The following is a 24,576-nucleotide window of genomic DNA, read 5'->3' as shown; positions in this document are numbered from 1 at the left end:
CATATATCGGCATTGATGTGGTACATTTAATTTTATTGTTAGATACAGTGATTGGAATTTGACGAAAATATTTCATAACGGAATACATAAGTAATATCAAATGGTCTCTCATGACCATGAGAGAAACGACACATGGATAGATAGAATTTATTTAGATAGGTTTCATAAATTACAAATATAATACAATTTTCTTAATAAAAGTAACAAAACTATGTCATGGTAAATAATGTTCTTATGTCTCGCGTTGACGAGCGCAATTGTAGTGCTGCTTTTCGGTTTTTCAAGAGTCCTGAGCGGCATTGAATTGGGCAGGGCGTGCCGTGATCGTCCTGCTCGTCTCGTCCCTTATTTTCATTAAAAAAAAAGATAATTTAACACTACTACTCGGCCACATTATCTCTGGACCTACCCTGCAACGTGAAGCCCCCTCCCGTTCCCCTTCACCCCCTCGTGCTCGTCTTGTTGCGTCAGTAAGGTGTGCAGTTTCACTATCGTTAGGAACGTGTCGTGATATTTTCGTGCTATCACTGCTATGTTTATGAAGTTTGCATTGTTACGTTTTGACTTTTGTTGTTAATAGTTCTGTAGTTTCGGTTATTTATACTAGCGGCACGCTATGATAGCCGTTTTGACATATTATAATAGGGATGTGAAATGTCAATTTATTCTCGATAAAAATATAATCAAATCTATTAGTTTTTGTTTCAAGTAGTACCTGATTAAAAATGAATATACATAAGTACTTTATATGCACATAAGAAACATATGAATACAAATAGGGACCCAAAAAAGGTGTAACAAAAGGCCAGATTTAATCAGATTCGTCCATACTGCTATTTTCATTGTCGTCACTGCTATCCTCACCTACATTAATTATAAGTTCGTTTTCTAAAATATTATCTATTTTCACACCTCTTTCATAATCTTCCCTTCCATTAATTTAACAGTTCTATTCATAACCCTTTCCCAGTCTCCTTTAGTCACATGTTCACAAGCTTCTTCTAATATTTTTCATTTTTGTTGTGGTAAATGGGGGTTCTGTATTGCGTCTTACAGCATATCCCTTAATTTGAGCCCATATCAACTCAATTGCATTATATTCACAATTGTAAGGCAGTAACCGTATAACTCTGTGCCCATGTTCTAACGCTATTTCGTCAATGACGTATCTTGTTTGGTTTGTTTTCTTTTAAAAGATGAACTAATTCCGCTTTAAAAATATTTATGTTTGCATCTACGCCACTTTTTTTGAAGCCATGGGACGATATCAGCTTTATTTTGGGATTGGGCAGGTAGCTTGTCAATTTGCATCGAGTAGTATGGGGCATTGTCCATAATTATAATGAAATAAAATGATTTATTTGTATGAATCGTGGTAACATAGTTGTAGGAATCGTGGTAAAATAGATGGTTTAGGGAGGCTACACAACATTGAGGTAAACCATTCAGTAAACTTTTCTCCATTCATTTCTTCATGATAGTATTCAATGGTTTTTGACGCAAAAGCCATGAGAGAACCTTCGACAAACCCGTTGATGGTTCTGGCGTGACAAATTAAAAGTCGCGATCGTTTTCCAACAGGACGTAGATGCTGCAGTGTCATCGGTCCAAGAACGGTTTACAGTATGGTTAGCATTCAGCCATGTTTTATCCAAAAACACAACATTTTGCCAATTTTCAATTTCTTTCACTTGCCGTAAAAAACTATATCTTGCGTATATCAAATCCTTCCATCAATATTTTGCGTTTGCTACATTGTTTGTATCGAAATCCAACGGTCTTCAAAATCTTCGTTAAAGAACTTTCCCCACCGAAGTATAATCCAGCTTCCTTCAGTGATTGCACTAACTTTTTTCATGTTGGATACTCCTTCCGTACATAGTAGCCGTACACATGTCTTCGGATGGCATCGGCATCAAAGCTATCGATGCCTACGACTGGTTTTGCTCGTTTTCTCTTTTTTGGTGTGTGAAGTTTATTTTCTTTTGAGCCAGTCTCGCCATATTTTTCTTTAGTTATTCGTCTAACAGTTCGTTGTAAAATATTAAGTGCATCAGCTACGCTTTCAATCACTGGCGTTATAGGTAAAATTGGCCCTCCATTTTGAGATTCACGATCGAAATAGTTACAAAGGCATGTAACGAAATCACGTGTCTGACTGTTTAGAACAGTTCTCTGCGTACGTTCGGCCATATCGACGAAATCCACAACAAAAGGAGTGAGCAGAGTCCAAATTAACGAGCAAGGGTCACTGCATTGTAATGGGCAGGGCGTTACAAACTACCACCAGCTGAACGTCCTGCTCGTCTTGTCCCTCATTGTCATAAAAAAACCCAAGAACTGTGAATTTGATTAGAAGTAATTTTGAGTTAATCTGTAACATCTGCACACAATAGTCATCGGTCATGTTTCGAGTGGCAATCCAATCCAAACATAGATGAGCCCTCACATTGACACTATTGACCGCGGCGACTCATGCCAATCGATAACGGCCTCACCGCCTGCTTTATTCATTGCCATCGATTTCTCACCATAAATACGACGTACTAATGTCATGCGTCATATTATGTTGACGACTCTTTAGTGGCGTGCTGGTTCGATGCTTTTTTTAAATGAAAACAAGGATCGAGACGAGCAGGACGTTCAACTGATGGCAATTGATTCGCCCTGCGCATTACAATGGAGTGCTGCTCAGGGTTCTTGAAATACCCAAAAATTCTGAGCGGCACTACAATAATTGCGCTCGTCACCTTGAGACATAAGATTTCAAGTCTCATTTGCCCAGTAATTTCACAACTACGGCGCCCTTTGGACTGAAACACAGTAATGCTAACACATTACTGCTTCATGGCAGAAAAAGGTGCCGTTGTGGTACGCATAATCTAGCCGGCATACTGTGCAAAGGAGCCTCCCAGTAGTTACTGGAATTCTCTTTTTGGTTTATTTGTTCTAATGGGCTTATTATGGGGTTATATTAGTTAGACGCGATTACTAATTGTGACACTAATCACGACCATCATGTTCACGAAGCATTACACAAACAATGAATTCAAGCTCTAAAGGTTGATGCATCCAATATACGATAATTTATATTTATATAGTTTATTCTTTTTAATTTTTATGAAATACTAGTTGACCCGACAGACGTTGTTCTGTATATAATAAACAGAATAATGTTTTTTATGAATTTGTCAATAATAAATTGTCAAAATATGTCTATACAAAACAAATATTGGAAATAAGAATAATTGCTTTAGATTGTTAATTTTCACCCACAATAACAACAGTCACTTCGTCAATGGTGGATGAATTAAACCTCCTTGTGTGTTCACCGACAGGTGTTTTGTCAGCTCGAATGACAATATTATGGCTGTTTGATTTGCACGAACTCGTTGCATTCTAAACCTATGAACTTCATTGTCACTTTCAAACTTAAATGACTTATCAGTCTACATAAAAATAATCTGATAGATATTTAACAACTGTTGTTAATCTACCAACCATAGTTAGCTAAAATTAAGTTTATTTTTTACATGAGAAAGTAAGATATACAAAATCTTATTAGTTATTCATTTTAAACTATTCTTTCTATTTGATTTCTGAACGACGGGGGACTCATCAAAGGAAAAACAAAATTGTTGTTTTTATTTAATTCTGAGCATTTTCCTATTTATTCACCTTTTAAACCACAAATAATTCAAGACCAAAATTAGCCAAATCGGTCCAGCCGTTCTCGAGTTTTAGCGAGACTAACGAACAGCAATTCATTTTTATATATATAGATTTGATATTTATAACACTTTTAACTTTGAATACTTTTATTATGTGTATTACAGCCATTGTAAAATACTCTATTGATTGAAAAGAGTGGCCGTTGAGTTTCTTGTATGTTCGTCTCAAGAGCTCTACTTTTTCCGTATATATGGTAGGTTCAGTAATTTAAAAGAAATATTTGTAGTGATGATTCAAAAGTGCTTAGTATAACCCGAATGGAAAACTAAATCTTATATCTTTAATCGAGCAATTCTTGTATATATAATAATATCCGGACGACCGAGCCTTGCTCGGATTTTTAAGAATGTGCAAAACTTGAAGAAGAAAAAGAAATTTATATCCTTTAAGTTTTTTTTATTTTTTATTTTCGAATCCAGATGGGATATCTGGATCTGTATATATATCTATATATCTCATTGACTTCGTGTTACTTAACAACGCAGTCTGCTGTTGTGTCGTTAAAGCAATTGGTTGCTCACAAAAAATAGTATTATTATTCGCCAATAGATGTCAGGAAGAGTCATATTTTTCAGTTGAGACTACTCAAACGCCTCCTTTTTGTTATTTTTCTTCCAAGTTTATGTTTAAGTTGATTATCGATAAAACACGAATAAAATGACATTTTCTAAAAATGATTCCTAGCTAGATCGATTTATCGCCCCCGAAACCCCCTATATACTAAATTTTATGAAAATCGTTGGAGCCGATTCCGAGATTCCAATTATATATATATACAAGAATTGCTCATTTAAAGATATAACTGAAACTCGGAAACAACTCCAACGACTTTCATTATATTTAGTATACAGGGGATTTCAGGGACAATAAATCGATCTAGCTAGGTTTCAATTTAAAATAATGTAGTTTTTTCCGTGTTTTAATGAGAAACAGCTACAATAACATTAGAATACAAAGGTAAATTTCGCCACTATATACAAGACTGTAATAGCACAGATGGGTGCAGGGGTGGGATAGACGCCTTAAGGTGACGTTTTCAGAAGACTGTAGTGCCATCTGTTAGTTGGCCCGAAAATGAAAGCTTTGTCAGCTGTCACTCGCTTTGAAATGTTTCAACTTTTCTTTATTTGCCCACTGGTCATAAAATGGCGGCTACTCCTAGCGTTTGTGCATGTGTGTATCTCTCGTGTTCCATTTTGCATATTCACACTTCTCAATCAATCCTTTATGTTCTATATTGTGACAAAATGAAATAACTAACACTAAGCACAATTTCAACATGGTAAAAATTGCAATACCTACATTAAAAAGTAGAGTTAGTTATTTAATTGCGGCACAACATTAAAAATGAATTTAATAATTTCGAGATTATATACAGTTATTTTTGGGGCCAATCTCCAGATGGCGCTAGTTTTCAAATAGACAGCTTATAATGCGTAGAGAGGGCTCTCTTTTCTCTATATATTTTTATACTCTTTGGATGGGTGATACGGAAAGCACAAGTTTTGTAAATTCTTAAAAATCCGAGCAAGGCTCGGTAGTCCAGATATTATAGTCTTAAATGAACATTTAAACGGAAACCTTTTAGGGTTATCTGTGGTGAAGTACCTTCAATTTTGGAAAGATTTTTCTCAAACACAATCACATTATTGCTACACGAAATAATATTTTATATTATACATTTTCACGAACACAATACTTTGTTTCTCTACCACTCAAAAGTAACAATAAACAATTGTTTATCTGTGGTTCCTGCTTACTAAAATATATTTTCCAAATATTTAATACACAAATCAATAAAGATCTTAATAATAATAGTGATGGATGTTTCTAAAACATATATTCCTAAAACAGTACCTAAGCTAAGATTTTTCTCAAACACAATCACATTATTGCTACACGAAATAATATTTTATATTATACATTTTCACGCACACAATACTTTGTTTCTCTACCACTCAAAAGTAACAATAAACAATTGTTTATCTGTGGTTCTTGCTGACTAAAATATATTTTCCAAATATTTAATACTCAAATCAATAAAGATCTTAATAATAATAGTGATGGATGTTTCTAAAACATATATTCTTAAAACAGTGCCTAAGCTACCAGTTGCAAAAGAATGTAAAATAATTGCTCGTATTGGTATGTATATTAAAAGAACATTGTGACTTATTGCATGTTACACCGCGATAGAAATTGCTATAAGAATGTATTTAGGTATTTGATTATACTGAATTTCGTGTTGGTGTTTAGTTGGCCACTTCCGCAACTTTCATGTTCTAATTTAGCCGGTAAAACAATTTATTAAGTCGAAGGCAAAAACGACGCTACGTGCGGCTATTTTGGAACTTTTTACGATCGTGCTACGATAAAAATATACTTGTAAATACTTCTCTCTTAGAGTTTATTTTTAAGAGATCTCCCTTCCTTCTAGGATTACCTAAATTACTCCAGCGCTGTTATCATCCAAGAAAACAGTCCGCGTGACGCATGATAGGTAAATCCGTAATTTGGTAAAAGCGCTTGGGCGTATCCCCAGAAGCGTGTCTTCGAGTACCGCATCGTCTATAAATTTTGGTACAAAAAAACTAGTGAATACTAACGTTGGTTTGATAACGTTGTTGGTGATAGTGTTTAATATATTAAGTTACTTTTGGTTCGGTTTTAACTACATTATCATCACCATTATACCAGTGGGAGGCTCCTTTGCACAGGATGCCGGCTAGATTATGGGTACCACAAGGGCGCCTATTTCTGCCGTGAAGCAGTAATATTTAAGAATTACTGTGTTTCGGTCTGAAGGGCGCCGTAGCTTGTAAAACTAATGGGCGAATGAGACTTTACATCTTATGTCTCAAGGTGACGAGCGCAATTGTAGTGCCGCTCAGAATTATTAGTTTTTTCAACAATCCTGCGCGGCATTGTATTATTATGGGCAAAGCGTATCATTTACCATCAGCTGAACGTCCTGCTCGTCTCGTTCCTTACTGTCATAAAAAAAATCGTTACCGTACCGTTTGTGCATAACGAGTGTACGTCTTCGTTAATTTGTAAACCCGCTTTTACTTCTCTCTCAATCACACCTTCACATTATCCATCTTTCACAAACACGCGTTGTTAATAATTAATAAATTCTTCTAAGTCGTATCCATCAAAAAAGATGCATCATGATCCATCGCGTTCTGCAACAAATCATAAATCTTCTGGAAATGTTACTCGCCTTTTTGCGTTGTGCTGGAGCTCGGGCACAAGCGGGATTTATTCCCTACTCCAACAGCGATTAACCTCCCCAAACTCATATCACCCTACCTTATTATATTGCAGAATTGAAATGCCATACATTTTTGTAGTATAAATTAATCGAAACGGAATTTTTGTGTAAAATGTTCTATTACAAGCAAGCTTTTAGTCTTAATAATTAAAGTTATTGCTTTACATCGCCCACTAGTTCAAATGTCTTACGCAAAGAATGAAACTTCCGTTCCTAGACTTGATGACGTACTTCGCTAACCCACGGATTATTGATACAAAAGGGTAACTGAACTTACAAAGCCTACACAAATCTAAACACTAATATCCGATCGCAACAATAACTAAGAATTACTTAGCAAACATATGACAAAAAGACGCTGGTTTTTATAATCTTTATTATAATCGTATTTTATTCCCAATGCGTTCATAGCACGGTCATGATATTGTGCGGTTGGTACTGATTTCGATCGACTACTACACGAAACACAAAATTCGGCTCATATATTATAGTCGGACGATTTTACCTGATATGTGACCAACCCATGACGTTATGGTAGGCAGAGGTCTATGATAAGGTTCAGGGGAGACACAAAATTCACCAACCAAAAGTAACATAACATCTTAATATAAAGCGCGTCAAAATCAGTGTTGAATAGTTTTTAATTTTTATATTATTGTGCCTTTTTAATCACTTCTGGGATTAATTACACAAATTAAATTTAAAAAACAATATTTATGATCGATGCGGGACTCGAACCCGCGACCTTAATGTATATAATAAGATATGCAATAATTTTTTGTTACTTAATCATATTATTCGTAGTTTTAGATTAGATTATTCAAAATTTATTGTCTACTTTTTAATTTGGTTTCCTATAAAAGTGTTTTTCGTTTTTTTTCTTATATCATGATATATCATAACAGATTCACGATATGGTCTCTATTATGTGTGTTGTACCACTGAGTAGAGATGGATACTTTCGTATTAAGTTTTACAAACAATACCGATGCCAAAAAAGTAGTTTATAGAATTTTTGTCTGTTCGTATATGTAATAATAATATTAACACACTTTTACACAAATTATCTTGTCCCAAACTTGCATAGCCTGTACTATGGGTACAAGACAATGATATATTTAATACAATATACTTACTTAAACATACATAAATACATTTAAACATCCATGACTCGGAAACAAACATCCATATTCATCATATAAATGTTTGCACCTGCCGGGATTCGAACCCGTGAATATATTATCTATACTAATATTATAAAGCTGCAGTGTTTGTTTGTTTATTTGAACGCGCTAATCTCTGGTACTACTGGACCGATTTGAATGATTCTTTCAGTGTTGGGTAGTCCATTTATCGAGGAAGGCCATAGGCTATGTTTTTTTTTTCAAAATTAGGGATCCGTAATAAAATTGCTATTTTGTAACACAAGGTGTAAAATCGAAAACCTATTTTTGCGTGCGCTGCAAAAACTATTGACAATAGAACAAAATGATGTACAGGCTATAATATAGGCAATATTTTATTACTTATAAAACTATCGCGTGAATTATACTTTATATGGCAAAACAACGTTTGCCGGGTCAGCTAGTTATATATAATACTAGCAGACCCGACAGACGTTGTTCTGTAGATAATAAAAAAAATACAGTTTTATAGGAAATTGCCAATAATATTTCAAAACATCAAGAATTATTTCGTAACAAATGCTCCTTGTTGTTATAATGAAATTGTTTCACAGCAGAACTGTCAAACCGTGCGTCACTAAATTCTCTCTTAAAAAAAAAGGCCATGCAAAAACAAATATTGGAAATAAAAATAATTATGGGTCCCGAATCGAAATAAAAAGTATCCTATCTCTCAAGGTAGACTAAACTGCACTCCATGAAGTAATCCCCATTAAAATCCGTTCTTTAGTTTAGGAGTCCATCGTGGACAAACAACGTGTCACGTAATTTATATATATAAATATATCTGGGGAAAACACAAAACCACTGAATAGATTTACTTGAATATTAAAAAGTGGTCGGGACAACATACAGACTAAATATCACGGTACAATATGTAGGCACTAGGCATTGTACTTTTACTTATAGCGTTCACGCGAACGTTGTTGTGGGCAGCGGCTCGTATATAAACTGGTCAGTCTTATAAATTAACTTCTTGTAATGAAGTGTTTAAAGAGAGATGATTTTGTTATAAAGGATATCCTATACGTCTTGATTGTGAAAGTTAAACCTGTCTTGGACACAGATAGCGTTGATAGAGACTTTTCAACAAGATCGTCATCGGCCCATTAGCTCAGTTGGTTAGAGCGTCGTGCTAATAACGCGAAGGTCGCGGGTTCGATCCCCTCATGGGCCACTTAATTTTTATGATAATTTCATTTTTTTATATTATTTTTATAATTTTGTTCAATATTATTTTTATGATATTAATTTTACAAAGACTTATCGCTGCATAGAGATTTATATTTAATAATGCTTTATTTTTACAAGCCACACAATATGTTTTAATCAGTTACTATGTCGAAGGCAATTAATTTATTCAAATTGAAAAACAAATATAAGTCTTATTGTGAGTGAGAATTTACCACATAATTGGCCGTTACTTTAGCTTTCTTTTCTTAAGATTTCCTTACGTCTAAATGAAAAAAAAATTAAAGTTTTTGTTCTTGTTATTTTATCAATGTTTTTATGGAAGGAGAGGAAAAATATGCGTATGGATCACCTGATGTGTAGTGATCACCGCCGCCCATTTTCTCAACACCAGAAGAATCACAGGAGCGTTGCCGACCTATCAGAATAATGTAGCTTTTTTTGAAGGTATCCATATCGTATCGTCCTGGAAACACCGCGAAAGGAAGCTCATTCCATAGGTTGGTTATACATGTATGAAAGTTTCTTGAAAACCACATTCTTTTGGCGAATTTTATTATCAGGTCGTTTTGGATAAACAGTATTAGTTTTAACTTTAGTGCCTTTTGCTTCCTTTTTATCTCCATATAATCTTTATATAATATCGTTCATATTAAATTATAAAGATACATATCTGTAGAGGATTATGAATACATGGAGCTAAAGCTAAATGGGTTGAATGTATTTATTTCATTTAAAATTATAGAGTGTATGTATGGCAATGACAATTATGGTATGTATGTAAGACTATTACGATTATGGTATACATACCACATACATGTATAGCCGAGTGGTTAGTGATCCTACCTACTAAGCTTAGAGGTCCCGGGTTCGAATCCCGGTAGGTGCAAGCATTTGTATGATGAATATGGATGTTTGTTTCCGAGTCATGGATGTTTAAATGTATTTATGTATGTTTATGTGTATGTTTATATGAATTTATGTATGTTTAAGTAAGTATATTGTATTAAATATATCATTGTCTTGTAACCCATAACACAGGCTATATATGCTTAACTTGGGGCAAGATAATTTGTGTAAAAAGTGTGTCAATATATCTATCTGTCAACATGTGAGACAATTACTATTATGGTGTGTATGTATGTCAATGACAATTATGGTATGTATACAAACCATTATAATTTTTTATGGTATGTTTTTATGACAATTACAATTATTGTATGTATATATATACAGTGTGTCCCAAAGTTATGGTACATGAAAGGAAAGTACCTTAAATATCGAAGATAGGCTATTTTACTGAAAGAAGACTTTATGTTATTTTTAAAAGTTAGTAATTCTGCATTCAAAAATTTTCTAAAAATTACTTATCTCGTCTGGGAATCGAACCGACTGAAATGTAAAAAAACACCCCTACTTTTATTATGCCAATCGAAAGAATGGCCAACAATGTACTGTATAATACGAGAAAGTCAATCGTAATATCTAAACGGATTTTTAATTATGCAACCCCTAAGATACGCTGACTACGGAAAAATGTACTGTAGCCAATGATATTATACGGAAACTACTCTGAAATATCATTCCTTGTAGCTGTTAGTCAAGTAATTGATATTCAAATTCAATTATTTTTATTCGAAATAGAATTCAAAATCACTTATTGAACGTCAAAAACTACGTTATAATGTAAGTAATGAAGTAATTGGCAACAATTTAGATATAACTAGCTGACCCGACAGACGTTGTACTGTATATAATATATAAAATAATGTTTATATATGAATTTGTCAATAATATATCATAACATCAAAAATTACTTCGTAAAATATGCACCCTGCTGTCGTAATGAAATTGTTTCACAGCTGAACTGTCAAACCGTGCGTCAATAAATTCTCTCATAGAAATTATGTATGGACACGTCAAAAGTAAAACAAATTTGTTATTTTTATTTAATTTAGCAGCATTTTCCTATTTAATCACCTTTTAAACCTTCCCTGGACATCCACAAATAATTCAAGACCAAAATTAGCCAAATCGGTGCAGCCGTTCTCGAGTTTTAGCGAGACTAACGAACAGCAATTCATTTTTATATATTACTAGTGGACCCGACAGACGTTGTCCTGTACACACGTCTTAAATTTGAAAAATCGGTCCAGCTGTTAGGAGGAGTTCACTAACATACACATGAGCAGGAGAATTATATAACATGGACGGAATTGAGAATCTAAACCAATCTTAAATTCACTGAAACAAACAAAAAATTTATCAAAATTGGTCCAGCCATTTAGGATGTAGTTTAATTGTGAATCTAAACCATTCTCGATTCCACCTGAAGACACACACCAATCTCAAATTCACTGGAACACACAAAAATATCATCAAAATCGGTCCAGCCGTTTAGGAGGTAGTTCAATTGTGAATCTAAACCATCCTCGAATCCACTTGAAGACACACAGAAAGTTTCATCAAAATCGGTCCAGCTGTCTAAGAGGAGTTCAGTGACATACACACGCACACAAGAAATATATATATTATAAGATATAGATTATTGTGTAAAATTCTAAATTTGTGTAAAAAGTGTGTCAATATTATTATTATTAATATCAGTATTAATAGCTTCTTTTATGGACTCAAAGATATTGAATAACTATTGTATTATTTTAAGTAGATACCATAAACATTATATCACACGGCAGGCAATCATCAATTTTCATTATTGTAGACTTGGAGCTCGTTTCATCACAGATTACCATCTTTAGTACAGTATTTCTGCAGCGGGCTGTCTTATGAAATAAATATTTTATTTAATGTACTTTCATCATATACCGCTGAGTTTTTTGTGTTGGTTCTTATAAAGGCTTACGAACATCAGCTTTTTTTACCAGTGGGAGGCTCCTTTTCACAGGAAGCTGGCTAGATTATGGGTACCACAACGGCGCCTATTTCTGCCGCGAAGCACTAATAATCATTACTGTGTTTCGGTCTGAAGGGCGCTGTAGCTAGTGAAATTACCGGGCAAATGAGACTTAACATCTTATGTCTCAAGGTGACGAGCGTAATTATAGTGCCGCTCAGAATTTTTGGGTTTTTCAAGAATCCTGAGCGGCACTGCATTGTAATGGGTAGGGCGTATCAATTACCATCAGCTGAACGTCCTGCTCGTCTCGTCCCTTTTTTTCATTAAAGAAAACCTTAGCAATTGCGGCTTGATTTCGTCTTTCAATCCTTAATGATGCCATTATCCTACATTGAATAAAAATATTTGAATTGTATTTGACTAAATAAGCATAATGTATATATTAGTGAATATGTAAGTATCCACCCCTACTGTGTGGTATTAGTCATGTATTAATGATAAATTAATATGTAGTATTGTAAGACAATTTTTAAGATGAAAACGGGCATATATGTATCACAAGTCGATATTAATACCATATTTGTACTGCAAAAGAGGGCTATTCGCGCTATTTATAACCTAGTGTGTAGCATCACTAAGAAAAATAAATTATGAAATGTACATATTATTATTCATAAAATACAGGCAGGCTCATTAGCCAATTCTCTAGAAACTGTGATATCAATAATATTAACACCAGGAATAAGCATACACTTGTTATGTCTACTATTTGATTAAGACTCGAGTTAGTATTTCTTTGGGCGATTGTGTACGCATGTACAAATCGCCATATAAAATGTACAAAAATAATTTGTTACGGATTTCAAAAGAATTATTAAAAATCGTTTATGGGATAAAGGTTACTATAAAATGTAAGATAGACTTAGGCGGACGTTTCAAGATCAAATCAGGGACGTCTTGAAAAAAGGCTAGGTCAAGAGTACCCTAAACCGAAGAGCATGTATGAAAGGAATAATGAAAGTGGACGAAGCGAAACAAGTATGTAAGGATCGTAGCAAGTGGAAAGAAGTGGTCTTTGCCTACCCTTGAAACAATTTCATTATAACAACAGGGAGCATTTTTTATGAAATAATTCTTGTTGTTTTGAAATATTATTGGCAAATTCCTATAAAACTGTATGTTTTATTTTTATAATCTACAGAACAACGTCTGTCGGGGCAGCTAGTATATATATATAAATTACGTGACACGTTGTTTGTCCGCGATGGACTCCTAAACTAATGAACGGATTTTAATGGGGATTACTTCATGGAGTGCAGTTTGGTCCAACTTGAGAGATAGGATAGTTTTTATTTCGATTTGGGACCCATAATTATTTTTATTTTCAATTTTTGTTTTATATGGGCATATTTTCTACGAGAGAATTAAGTAAGACACACGGTTTGACAGTTCTGCTGTGAAACAATTTCATTATAACAACAGGGAGCATTTTTTTATGAAATAATTCTTGATGTTGTTTTGAAATATTTTTGGCAAATTTCTATAAAACAGTTTTTTTTTTATTATTTACAGAACAACGTTTGACGGGTCAGCTAGTATCTTATATAATTTATATGTCTATAAAGTTTCTTGCTGTAGACAGCCGTTGTAGGTCGCGGAAATGACTTATAAATGCAAAAACATTTCATTTCTTATTGAATTTACCGCCACTTCATGAAGGGTGGAGCTAATGAAAAAGTGGCAAGAAACTTATTACCACTCTTTTAAACCAACATTAAATTATTGAATTTGAATCATATTTTCATCGTTTCATTTCAATTACGATATATTATGTAAAGTGATGCAACAAAAACACTCAACGCCTTACAATAGTAAGTCAAATATGTAAATGTGAATTATTACGTAAAAACAAGAGTTATTGAGTAGAATAGATGCATTAATCTAAACACACCGTACATAAATTAATATGGTCTGGATTCCAATTCCAGCTTTCTGATTCATATGCCATATTTCCCTAAATTTATATTATTTTACTAGCTGACCCAGCAAACCTTGTATTGCCGATATTAAAATCGCGATACAAAAGTAACTGTTGATCGTAGATAGGTGAAAATTTGAAATTGTATGTATTTTTAAATGCTGACTCATAATCATTTCAATTTAAAATAAAATGTCAAAAAAATTCAAAAAAAAAATTCGTGTGAACCACCCTTAACATTAAGGGGGATGAAAAATAGATGTTGTCCGATTCTCAGACCTACCCAATATGCACTCAAAATTTCATGAGAATCGGTCAAGCCGTTTCGAAGGAGTTTAACAACAAACACCGCGACATGTGAATTTTATATATTAGATTAATATCCTTAGATAAATTATTCGTCTAGATAGAGTCTCTTGCTGTTAGACAACCGATAAAAACAGGCCAGGAATATTAGTTTAGTGTGCGGGACAAGCTACGTCTTACACTCGCGATTTGTATAACACTGTGTTAGTGTGCGTGAATTGCTGAAAATAGAGATTAGTTATAACCTCAATTTTTTTTCGACGTTTTCATAATCTATCTAGACGTATAAATGATCAAAGCATTTTACTACAGAGTAGGGATGGATACTTACGTAATAAATTATACTCCTTATTTACCGTAAAGTACCCGCCGTATTGTAAGAGCAGTGATAGGAAAATTCATATGATAACGACATCGGCCCATTAGCTCAGTTGGTTAGAGCGTCGTGCTAATAACGCGAAGGTCGCGGGTTCGATCCCCTCATGGGCCACAATAATTTTTGTATTAATTCTTATTCTACATTTTTTTATGGAATAGGAGGACAAACGAGCGTACGGGTCACCTGTTAAGTGATCACCGCCACCCACAATCTCTTGCAACACCAGAGGAATCACAGGAGCGTTGCCGGCCTTTAAGGAAGGTGTACGCGCTTTTTTTGAAGGTACCCATGTCGTATCGTCCCGGAAGCACCGCACAAGGAAGCTCATTCCACAGCTTTGTAGTACGTGGAAGAAAGCTCCTTGAAAACCGCACTGTGGACGACCGACACACATCCAGATGGTGGGGATGATATCCTAACTTGTGGCGTGTCGTGCGAAGGTGGAATTCGGCGGCAGGAACCAGGTTAAACAGCTCTTTTTAACACTCCCCGTGATAAATACGGTAGAAGACACACAATGAAGCGACGTCTCTACGCAACGCCAAGTGATCCAGCCGTTCACAGAGCACTGGGTCCCCGACAATTCGAGCTGCTCTGCGTTGCACGCGGTCAAATGGATCGAGCTGATACTGATTTCACAAAGAAATAAATTTTTCACTTTCAGTTGTTACATGGCGTACTTTCAGAGGCTATAGTTATGATTTGAAAATTAAACCTTTTGCATAGGCATCTTTCTTTTACCTGTTCGTGACTTTTTTTACGAGCTTGATTATTAACTTTGCAGTTTTGTTTCAAATTTTTTTTTTCATTTGAAGTCTAATTAAAAAGTCAATTTAAAAATTAAAGTAGTAAGGATTTTTCATAAAAATAATAAAATCGGATAGATTTATACGAGGAAAAATGAATTCTTAAAAGAATTTTGAGAAAATTAAATGTAAATGACTGCTTTTTAAATTTATTTATCAGTTTTAATTATTTTCACATCAACATTTGTCAAAAATCGAGGGGCTGCGTACACGTCGCCTAGTTCCGTTGTAAAAAAAAGTCCAGTAGCAAAAAGAGCCATTTCCTGTAAATTTAAATTTTTACATGATTTTTATTAACTTCGACTGTATGTATGAAAAATACTAATAATGTTTGTTTGTAACCGACTCATCTGGGTGCGATTTTGACCCACTCTAAACGACCAGATTTCGTTCAATTTCGTAGATTTATCGAGGACCGATGACAATACATTAATTTGATAGTATTATTCCATTTTTCAATTTGCAAAATTAGATTTTTGTTAATTTATATAATTTTTATCCATTTTTTGGTTCGGTTTTCTATAAAAAGCGTGTTTTTTAGTTTTTTTAACTACTTTTTGTTGTTCAATAAATTGTTTAATAAATTGATTATTTTTTATTAACCTATGTATGTAATATCTATGTTTAATTAAACATATTATGCTGTAGAAGTGTAGGTTATTGCAAACGCGCTGGTATTAATCTTTTTTTTTCAATCCATTGCCGTTTTGTATCATAATGTGCTATTTAGTTACAAAATGTTCTATAATTAAATAAATCAAACGTAGTGAACTATCTACATATATAAAATCAATTGATGTTCGTTAGTTTCTAAATAAACTAAAACTCGAGAACGGCTGGACAGATTTGGCTTATTTTAGTCTTGAATTATTTGTTGAAGTCCAGAGAAGGTTTAAAAGGTGAATAAATAGGAAAATGCTGCTAAATTAAATAAAACAACAAATTTGTTTTTCTTTTGATGTGTCCATACATAATTTCTATGAGAGAATTTATTGACGCACGGTTTGACAGTTCTGCTGTGAAACAATTTCATTACGACAGCAGGGTGCATATTTTACGAAGTAATTTTTGATGTTATGATATATTATTGACAAATTCATATAAAAACATTATTTTATTTATTATATACAGAACAACGTCTGTCGGGTCAGCAAGTTATTGATAAATATACATTATAGCTGCCATCATCTCCGTCACATTAGCTTTTAAACAAAAAAACTGCTACAAAATTGGTTTATAGCTTTAGGAGTTACGATGCCACAGGCTCATATGCATATCATGCAGTCACATAAAACCTATAACACATATAACTTATTATAAAATATTCGGAGCAGACGAAGCGGCCGCAACAGCATGAAATCATAATCAATATTGCTTCACTGAATCAGCCAGTTAATGAAAAAATTGGTTATTAATGAAATTCCCGCAAGCGATTCATGAACACCCACGTGTTATTGTTAGCTTCATTATACTTTCAGTATGTATTACCACGTCATACTAAGAATTGTTGATTACTTTGCTAACTTTGCAAGTACCTACATACGGTTAACTATTGTCTTTCAAAGAGGTAAACAGAGATAACTAATTTCCCATAAACTCATGACGAAAAGTTGCTCAATTGAAAACTACTACTAAATAGCCTTATAGGAGCTTGACCAGTGACTCTATCAATGCAAATTCGAATTACCTGAATTAAAAGTTTGGCAGAATCCAGACACAAAAAAAAAACAATATTATACAAGTAAAATAAAATCTTATTTTTATCTAAGCATCATCATATCACGAATATTTTAGTCTAGAGAATATTGTGACTGAAACCATGCATGTTCATCCAGCCTAGTGAGCAGGCGGTCCGAGGTTCGATTCTCCTTCCGAGACGCCCCGCGCCTGTGAGCTACATTTAAGGCCTCCAAGGCCATCGTCCGGCTTCGCTATAGAAGCCTTCAGGGCTATCAGCACAGAAGAGGTTTTTAGTCGGTAGGGGGTGTTTACACCCGAGCCGGACATATGGGCCCCGTTTCGGGGTCTTCAATACGTAAATGTATTTTACTCCTTTCGAAAAAAAAATGCATGATGATGCAACTATTGAGAGAGAGAGCTGGGAGTATTGTTGGTGCGCGTGGGAATAAAATGTCACTATGTTCAGACTTCAGATCCTACTATGTACCAAAGTTTTAACCGACCACACAGAGCGGGCCTGCAATTCCTTTGGATTTCGTTGTGACAGTGCCTCCGGTATGTTTGCTGAAGCGAGCGTGGAGACTGGTTAGCGATGCTAGAGGTCCCGGGTTCGAATCCCGGTAGGTGCAAGCATTTATATGATGAATATGGATGTTTGTTTCCGAGTCATGAATGTTTAAATTTATTTATGTATGTTTATATGAATTTATGTATGTTTAAGTAAGTATATTGTGTTAAATATATCATTGTCTTGGAACCCATAACACAGGCTATATATGCTTAACTTGGGGCAAGATAATTTGTGTAAAAAGTGTGTCAATATTATTATTATAATGTGCAAAGCGTACGCTTTGATACGCTTTCACTTATACGCCGAATTTGAGGCACTGCCAACGACAACCCTAAACATGATTGTTGACAGGCCTGTATTGACGGCTGTGGGAAGGCGGTACATATACTAAAACCTTCACCGAAAGACGCGGCATCGTATGATCTATTATTATAGTATTATTTCGATCGGTTCGTAGTATTACCGCAGGAATACAACATCTCGCCATTAACTAGTATAGGTTGTGCCTATTTATAAATGTTTTACATAATATTTATTATTAGTCGCGCTGAATACGCGTGAAATGTAGATGTGTCTTGTTCTAAATAGGATAATCCGACCTAAATAAATATGTGCTGTAAGCCGTGCCAACGATTTCATGTATTGTATAGGAATTTGGTAATAATAATGCAAAAAATATTTATTTTCGGCTACCTACATAAAATAAATGAAATTAAACATATATATTATAATTAAAAATTGAACAATTGCTGTCGCAAATTGGCTCATGTTCATATTATGCTGGTATATACCTGAAACCATAAATTGTCACATCCAAAAATCACAGAAATTACTGTTCTTCGAAGAGGTTTTGTCTGTCTCGTTTGATTCCGAGAATAAGGTCGAACCGACATTATGTCAAAAAGATAAATTTCGTATTCATGTAACAGAAATTGACCGTTCAGTTCTGATCGTGATCAAATTAAGTTCCGATTTAGGGAAATCGTATAATGCATATTCTCGTAACAAGATCGAACGTCAATTGTTGGGAGATGCGTAGACTGTGTTTCATGAAAGAAATCCCGCGGCTGGTAGTGTCCTAAAAGGTAAAAATCAACATTGGAAGTAGGAGCACACTATTTAAGTAGGAAATCAATTAATCTTGCAACTAATTCTAGTAGGCTTCATAAGATACATAAAGCTTTAAGGGTAAATGTATACAAGTAATAAAGTCACAGCCACTGTTCAGGCATTATCTATAAATAATTTTAAATGTTTTATAAAAAATGGCTCTGTCCTAAATCCTATTACTCCACTGCTGAATATCTAAATGATCGGACAGCCTGGGACTAGATTGTGATTATTTTATAGCGATAGAAATGACTGTATAATTTTGTATATTTTTATTGAAAAGAGCGCAAAAAAAGAATGCTGGGAGAGTTTCTTGCGCCGCTTCTTCTTTCTCAGAGCGCCATCTGTTTCCGAAGCGGTAGTAGTATCTAGTAGTATAAGAAATGACATCAAAAAGAATTCTAAAGGAATCAATTTTGAGAAAATAAATGCCTTTTATGTACTAATAGTATCTTAATCTGATATTGTTTCTGTAAAAAGAGGTAAGATAGAATAATATTAAAAAACAAGTAACATTATTTTGCGACATACTCACGGGACTTCTTTCACGAAACAGAGTCTAGGTATTCTGCAAACATTCTGACATTTGGTTGAGTTGACAACTTCAAACATCAGATAACAGAGCATTGATAACCCTCTTAATAGAAGTAGAAATATTTTAGATTTGGTACAACAATATTGGTAACTTCGTACGAGCTTGTCGTTCTTACTTTTTTTTTTTTGAAAATATGGGACAAGACGAGCAGGACGTTCACCTGATGGTAATTGATACGCCCTGTCCATTACAATGCAGTGCCGCTCAGGATTCTTGAAACCCCCAAAAATTCTGAGCGGCACTACAACTGCGCTCGTCACCTTGAGACAAGATGTTAAGTCTCATTTGCCCAGTAATTTCACTAGTTACGGCGACCTTCAGACCGAAATACAGTAATGCTTACACATTACTTTGCATTGCTTCACGGCAGAAATAGGCGCCGTTGTGGTACCCATAATCTAGCCGGCATCCTGTGCAAAGGAGCCTCCCACTGGTAATGTAGATGACGTGCGGCTCCGAGACAGTTAACGTTCCAGGTTCCCACAAGCACACAGCCGGCCCACGTGCTACTTCGCTGTAGAAGCCAGGGCTAACGCATAAATGAGCATAGAGGAGGTTTGAGTCGGTATGGGGTGTCCGCTTACGCGAACGGTCGAGTCCAACATATTTCAAATAACAGTAAATACGTAAATGTATTTCCTCCTCTCAAAAAAAAACGTTCCAGGAAAATGATAGGAGACTAAAAATATAGAGCAAAACATGGATAGGGTCGGAACTTAACCTCAAATTTTGAAATTACGTGAATAGCACCGCTGTAGACCAAGTAGTAGTTGGCCTAATAGCCCAAGAGCCCACGACAGCCAGACCTTCGTTATTTTATAAAAGCTGAAAGTTTTTCTGTGCATGTCTCCTTACAGGTAAGAATGACCAGCGACTGTAGAGTATGCGGTTACTTGGGCAGGTAACAGGTAGTAAAGGCGTATTAAATAGTACCTGAAATTCACTAATTTGCTAATTAACTTATGAAGTCTCCTCATCCAATGCCGGACACTTATGACAGTTGTTATCAGACACCTCAGTGACAGACCGTGAGAGACTCCTTTGTACAGGATGCCGGCTAGATTATGGATACCACAACGGCGCCTATTTGTGCCGTGAAGCAGTATTGTGTAAGCTTTACTGTGTTTCGGTCTGAAAGGCGCCCGTAGCTAATAAGACGTAACATCTTATTTTTCAAGCTGACGAGCGCAGTTGTAGTGCTGCTCAGAATTCAATTATTTCGAGAATCCTGAGCGGCACTGGAATGTAATGGGCAGGGCGTATTAATGACCATTAGCTGAAGGTCCTGCTCGTCTCGCCCCTTAAATATGACTACTTTCGTTATAGTATAGTAGCGGACTTTCAAGATGTCAAAACCATTTAATCTATCCGGGTATTGAGGTAACCTTTTTTCTATAGGTCCCCTTAAATGAACTTTATTCAATACGCTTAAACTAAGCGCTTTTGAAAAGTCACTATAAATATTTCTTTAAAATTACTGAATTTATCACAATATGTTCGGGAAAAGTTGAGTTCGTGAGAAGAACATACAAGCAACTCAACGGCCACTCCTTAACCTAACTATACGTTAAAACTGTTTATGTTAAATCTCTTCCACGACGCTTATGGATGGATATCCCTTAAGTTTTACCAGTGGGAGGCTCCTTTGCACAGGATGCCGGCTAGATTATGGGTACCACGACGGCGTCTATTTCTGCCGTGAAGCAGTAATATGTAAGCATTACTGTGTTTTGTTCGGAAGGTCGCCGTAGCTAATGAAATTACTGACATCTTATGTCTCAAGGTGACGAGCACAGTTGTAGTGCCGCTCAGTATTTTTCGAATTTTGGGGTTTTTCAAGAATCCTGAGCGGCACTGTCTCGTCCCTCATTTTCATAAAAAAAGTTACTTTTGAAGTGTGAATAACCCTGACAGCTTAAAGCAATGAGTGACCACTTACTATTAGGTTATAAACAATCTATATGGTTTCAGGTGAACGGCGAACGGAATCCTGAAGAAGTGTACAAGGACTTCCGAGCTGCTATCCTGCAGATCCTGGCGACTACTGAAGACCACGACTTGCATGGTGGAGTCGGTAATGGTGGTAAGTAGAAAAATAAAGCTCGTTATTTTAATTACCATCTTTAAAAATAATATTATAGAACCTCTAATAAAACTAAATTTATTTTTTAAAAATAGTAGTTACTCTTTGGGTCACCTGGGGGCTGCTGAAAATCAGCGCTGTGTTGGTATTATTCCAATGCAGCATGACGCAGAGTCAGTTCCTTTTGATAACAATAACTGCTACACAGTACTTTTAAATTAAGATAATCACTATAATATTATGCATACATTTGTTTCTTTTTTTTATCATTTGTATATTTTTATGCTATAAGTTTTTATTTTTTATTTTTTTACCTCTAAGTCCTTTTTAGTTGTATTATTCTGTGTGGTTTGTGTTTGTTATTAATAAAGTTTTCATTCATTCATTCATTATTTTCGTTATATTCATAAAATAAATAATAATTAATTTCAACTTTAACAAAAGGTTCGCTGACTTTCTTGAGCCCAATTATATCTTATATGACATATCTGAGTAATAGTCTGAGACATATGATATCTATACATTATTATGTATTTTCAATTTACCTTAAAATAAAACTGGTTTATTAGTCACAATTTTTTAAGTACACGTTTACACGAAAATATCAAGTCATTGACATATTTTGTGTTGTTTGTGAGTGTTATATCATAATTTTTGGTATGATTTTTGAAATGTTGATTTTTGAAATGATAGATTTAATACGAAATACATACTCAAACATACATAAATACTAACATCCGAGCCTTGCTAGGATTTTTAAAAATGTACAAAACTTGTACAAAAAAAACTGATAGGACATCTGGATTCGAACCCGGGTCTTCTGCTTTCCGGATCGCCCAATGTCCCATCTGAGCTATTAATATAATATAGTGGCTTGTAGCAGTTTCTCATCAAAACACGGATGAAACTAGCTAGATCGATTTCTCGCCTCCGAAACTACCTGTGTACTAAATTTCATTAAAATCGTTGGAGCCGTTTCCGCGATTCGCAATTGCTCGTTCAAAGATATAAGATAAGCATCCACGACACGGAAACAAACATATTCATCTTATAAATGTTTGCCTCTACCAGGATTCGAACCCGTGACCTCTAACTCAGTCGGCGGGGTCACTGACCACTGATATAAAATGTAATAACTCTGCTATTTTCGAGGTAAATTAAACACAATTAGTGTTTTAATTTTGGAGTGATACGCAATACAAAAATCCGACACGGAATGTAAATATTTAAATTTGACTTTTCACAACAGCAATATTATGAAGACGTAAAAACGTCTGTAGCCTAGCTATCGTTGACTGATGAAAAATAGTAAAAGAAATTAATAACAAATAAAATTACAAAACATTACATGGCCCATGAGGGGATCGAACCCGCGACCTTCGCGTTATTAGCACGACGCTCTAACCAACTGAGCTAATGGGCCGATGGAAGAGAATTGTAAAAATATCTAACAGCTCTACTGCAAGGAATGTACTCCAAATGGATAATTATTTTAACATACATTATCTAAATCTAATTTTATGATATGATATCTAAATATATATTTATTATTAGATTTTATATATATATATATATATTTCATAATATACTTTCTTCGATATCTAATATATTGCTTGTTTCCATTTAACTAAACAGTTTTCGTAAAATTTAATACGTAAGTTTACATCCCTACGCTGTGGTGAATTATTGTCTGAATTACTATATTACAAAGAGTAACTATATACTAAATATCAAGTGATCCGTACGTCCGTACGTAAAAAAAATCATGGATTCTTTATGAAAGATGTATTATGATTTCATAAATCCCTTATACTGTAATCATAAAGTAACTTTATTTTAGCTACACCAAATTATTATGGCATTTGTGTGTTGTATATTATTTTATTTTATAGTTAATATATACAAAATCTATATTAATAAATTAAGTGCCGGTTTTTTCGTCGGTTATTGTGCGAAAACTACTGAACCGATTGAAATGATAACATAAGATACAACGTGCTTCGGAGAGGGTTTCAGTATATGTTGGTGATTACTGATTAATTTGTAAAGTGGGAGGCTCCTTTGTACAGGATGCCGGCTAGATTATGGGTACCACAACAGCGCCTATTTCTGCCGTGAAGCAGTAATGTGTAAGCATTACTGTGTTATTACATTCGTTCTGAAGGGCGCCGTAGCTAGTGAAATTACTAGGCATATGAGTCTTAACATCTTATGTCTTATATTGACAACTCACATTGCCGCTCAAAGTTTTTGGGTTTTTTAAGAATCCTGAACGGCACTGAATTGTAATGGGCAGGGCATATCAATTACCATCAGTTGAACGTCCTGCTCGTCTCGTCCCGTGTTGGCATAAAAAAAATACTTAATTAAACACATAATTCTTTCAAGCAACTTAGATCAGCAGGTATTTTTCTTATATGGCAAAACAACGTTTGCTGGTTCAGCTAGTAAAAGTTTAGTACATACTATATTATAAAAGCCGGCAACGCTCCTGTGATTCCTCTGGTGTTGCAAGAGATTGTGGGCGGTGGTGATCACTTAACAACAGGTGACCCGTACGCTCGTTTGTCCTCCTATTCCTATATTATGTATTCGAACTCGTGAAGTGGCATTTTAATTGAAAATCGATACCGTATGTGTGGTATTAATATGATATTCCATATCAATAATGGTTTATGACTAGTCGACTTATAGGATTATTATTATCGGTATTTTTTCATTTAGCGTTGCCGGCCAGTGTTTTTGGCATACACTCAGAATATATTAGCGTATAGAAAACCTGACAGTCCGGTTATGTGTAAACAATGTTGACTTGTCAATGCGAGTTGAC

At 34.7% G+C, this 24,576-nt stretch overlaps 1 protein-coding gene and 3 non-coding genes across 4 annotated transcripts in view; 3 read left to right on the top strand and 1 right to left on the bottom strand.

Moving 5' to 3' along the window:
• LOC126979893 (uncharacterized) overlaps positions 1-24,576 on the top strand; it is a 60,688-nt gene that overhangs the window by 22,077 nt on the left and 14,035 nt on the right. Inside the window, exon 6 of the mRNA XM_050829470.1 lies at positions 21,635-21,746. Coding sequence (XP_050685427.1) covers positions 21,635-21,746 — 112 coding nt within the window. The remainder of the gene's footprint in view (positions 1-21,634; positions 21,747-24,576) is intronic.
• On the top strand, positions 9,294-9,367 carry Trnai-aau (transfer RNA isoleucine (anticodon AAU)). Its single transcript has one exon. It is a non-coding gene; the product is annotated as a tRNA-Ile (tRNA).
• On the top strand, positions 14,939-15,012 carry Trnai-aau (transfer RNA isoleucine (anticodon AAU)). Its single transcript has one exon. It is a non-coding gene; the product is annotated as a tRNA-Ile (tRNA).
• On the bottom strand, positions 23,096-23,169 carry Trnai-aau (transfer RNA isoleucine (anticodon AAU)). The gene has a single exon. It is a non-coding gene; the product is annotated as a tRNA-Ile (tRNA).

Source organism: Leptidea sinapis, chromosome 4 (assembly GCF_905404315.1).
Source record: "Leptidea sinapis chromosome 4, ilLepSina1.1, whole genome shotgun sequence".
Lineage (NCBI taxonomy): Eukaryota > Metazoa > Arthropoda > Insecta > Lepidoptera > Pieridae > Leptidea > Leptidea sinapis.
Note: the sequence above shows the minus strand (reverse complement) of the source record. Positions and strands in the feature narration are given on the sequence as shown.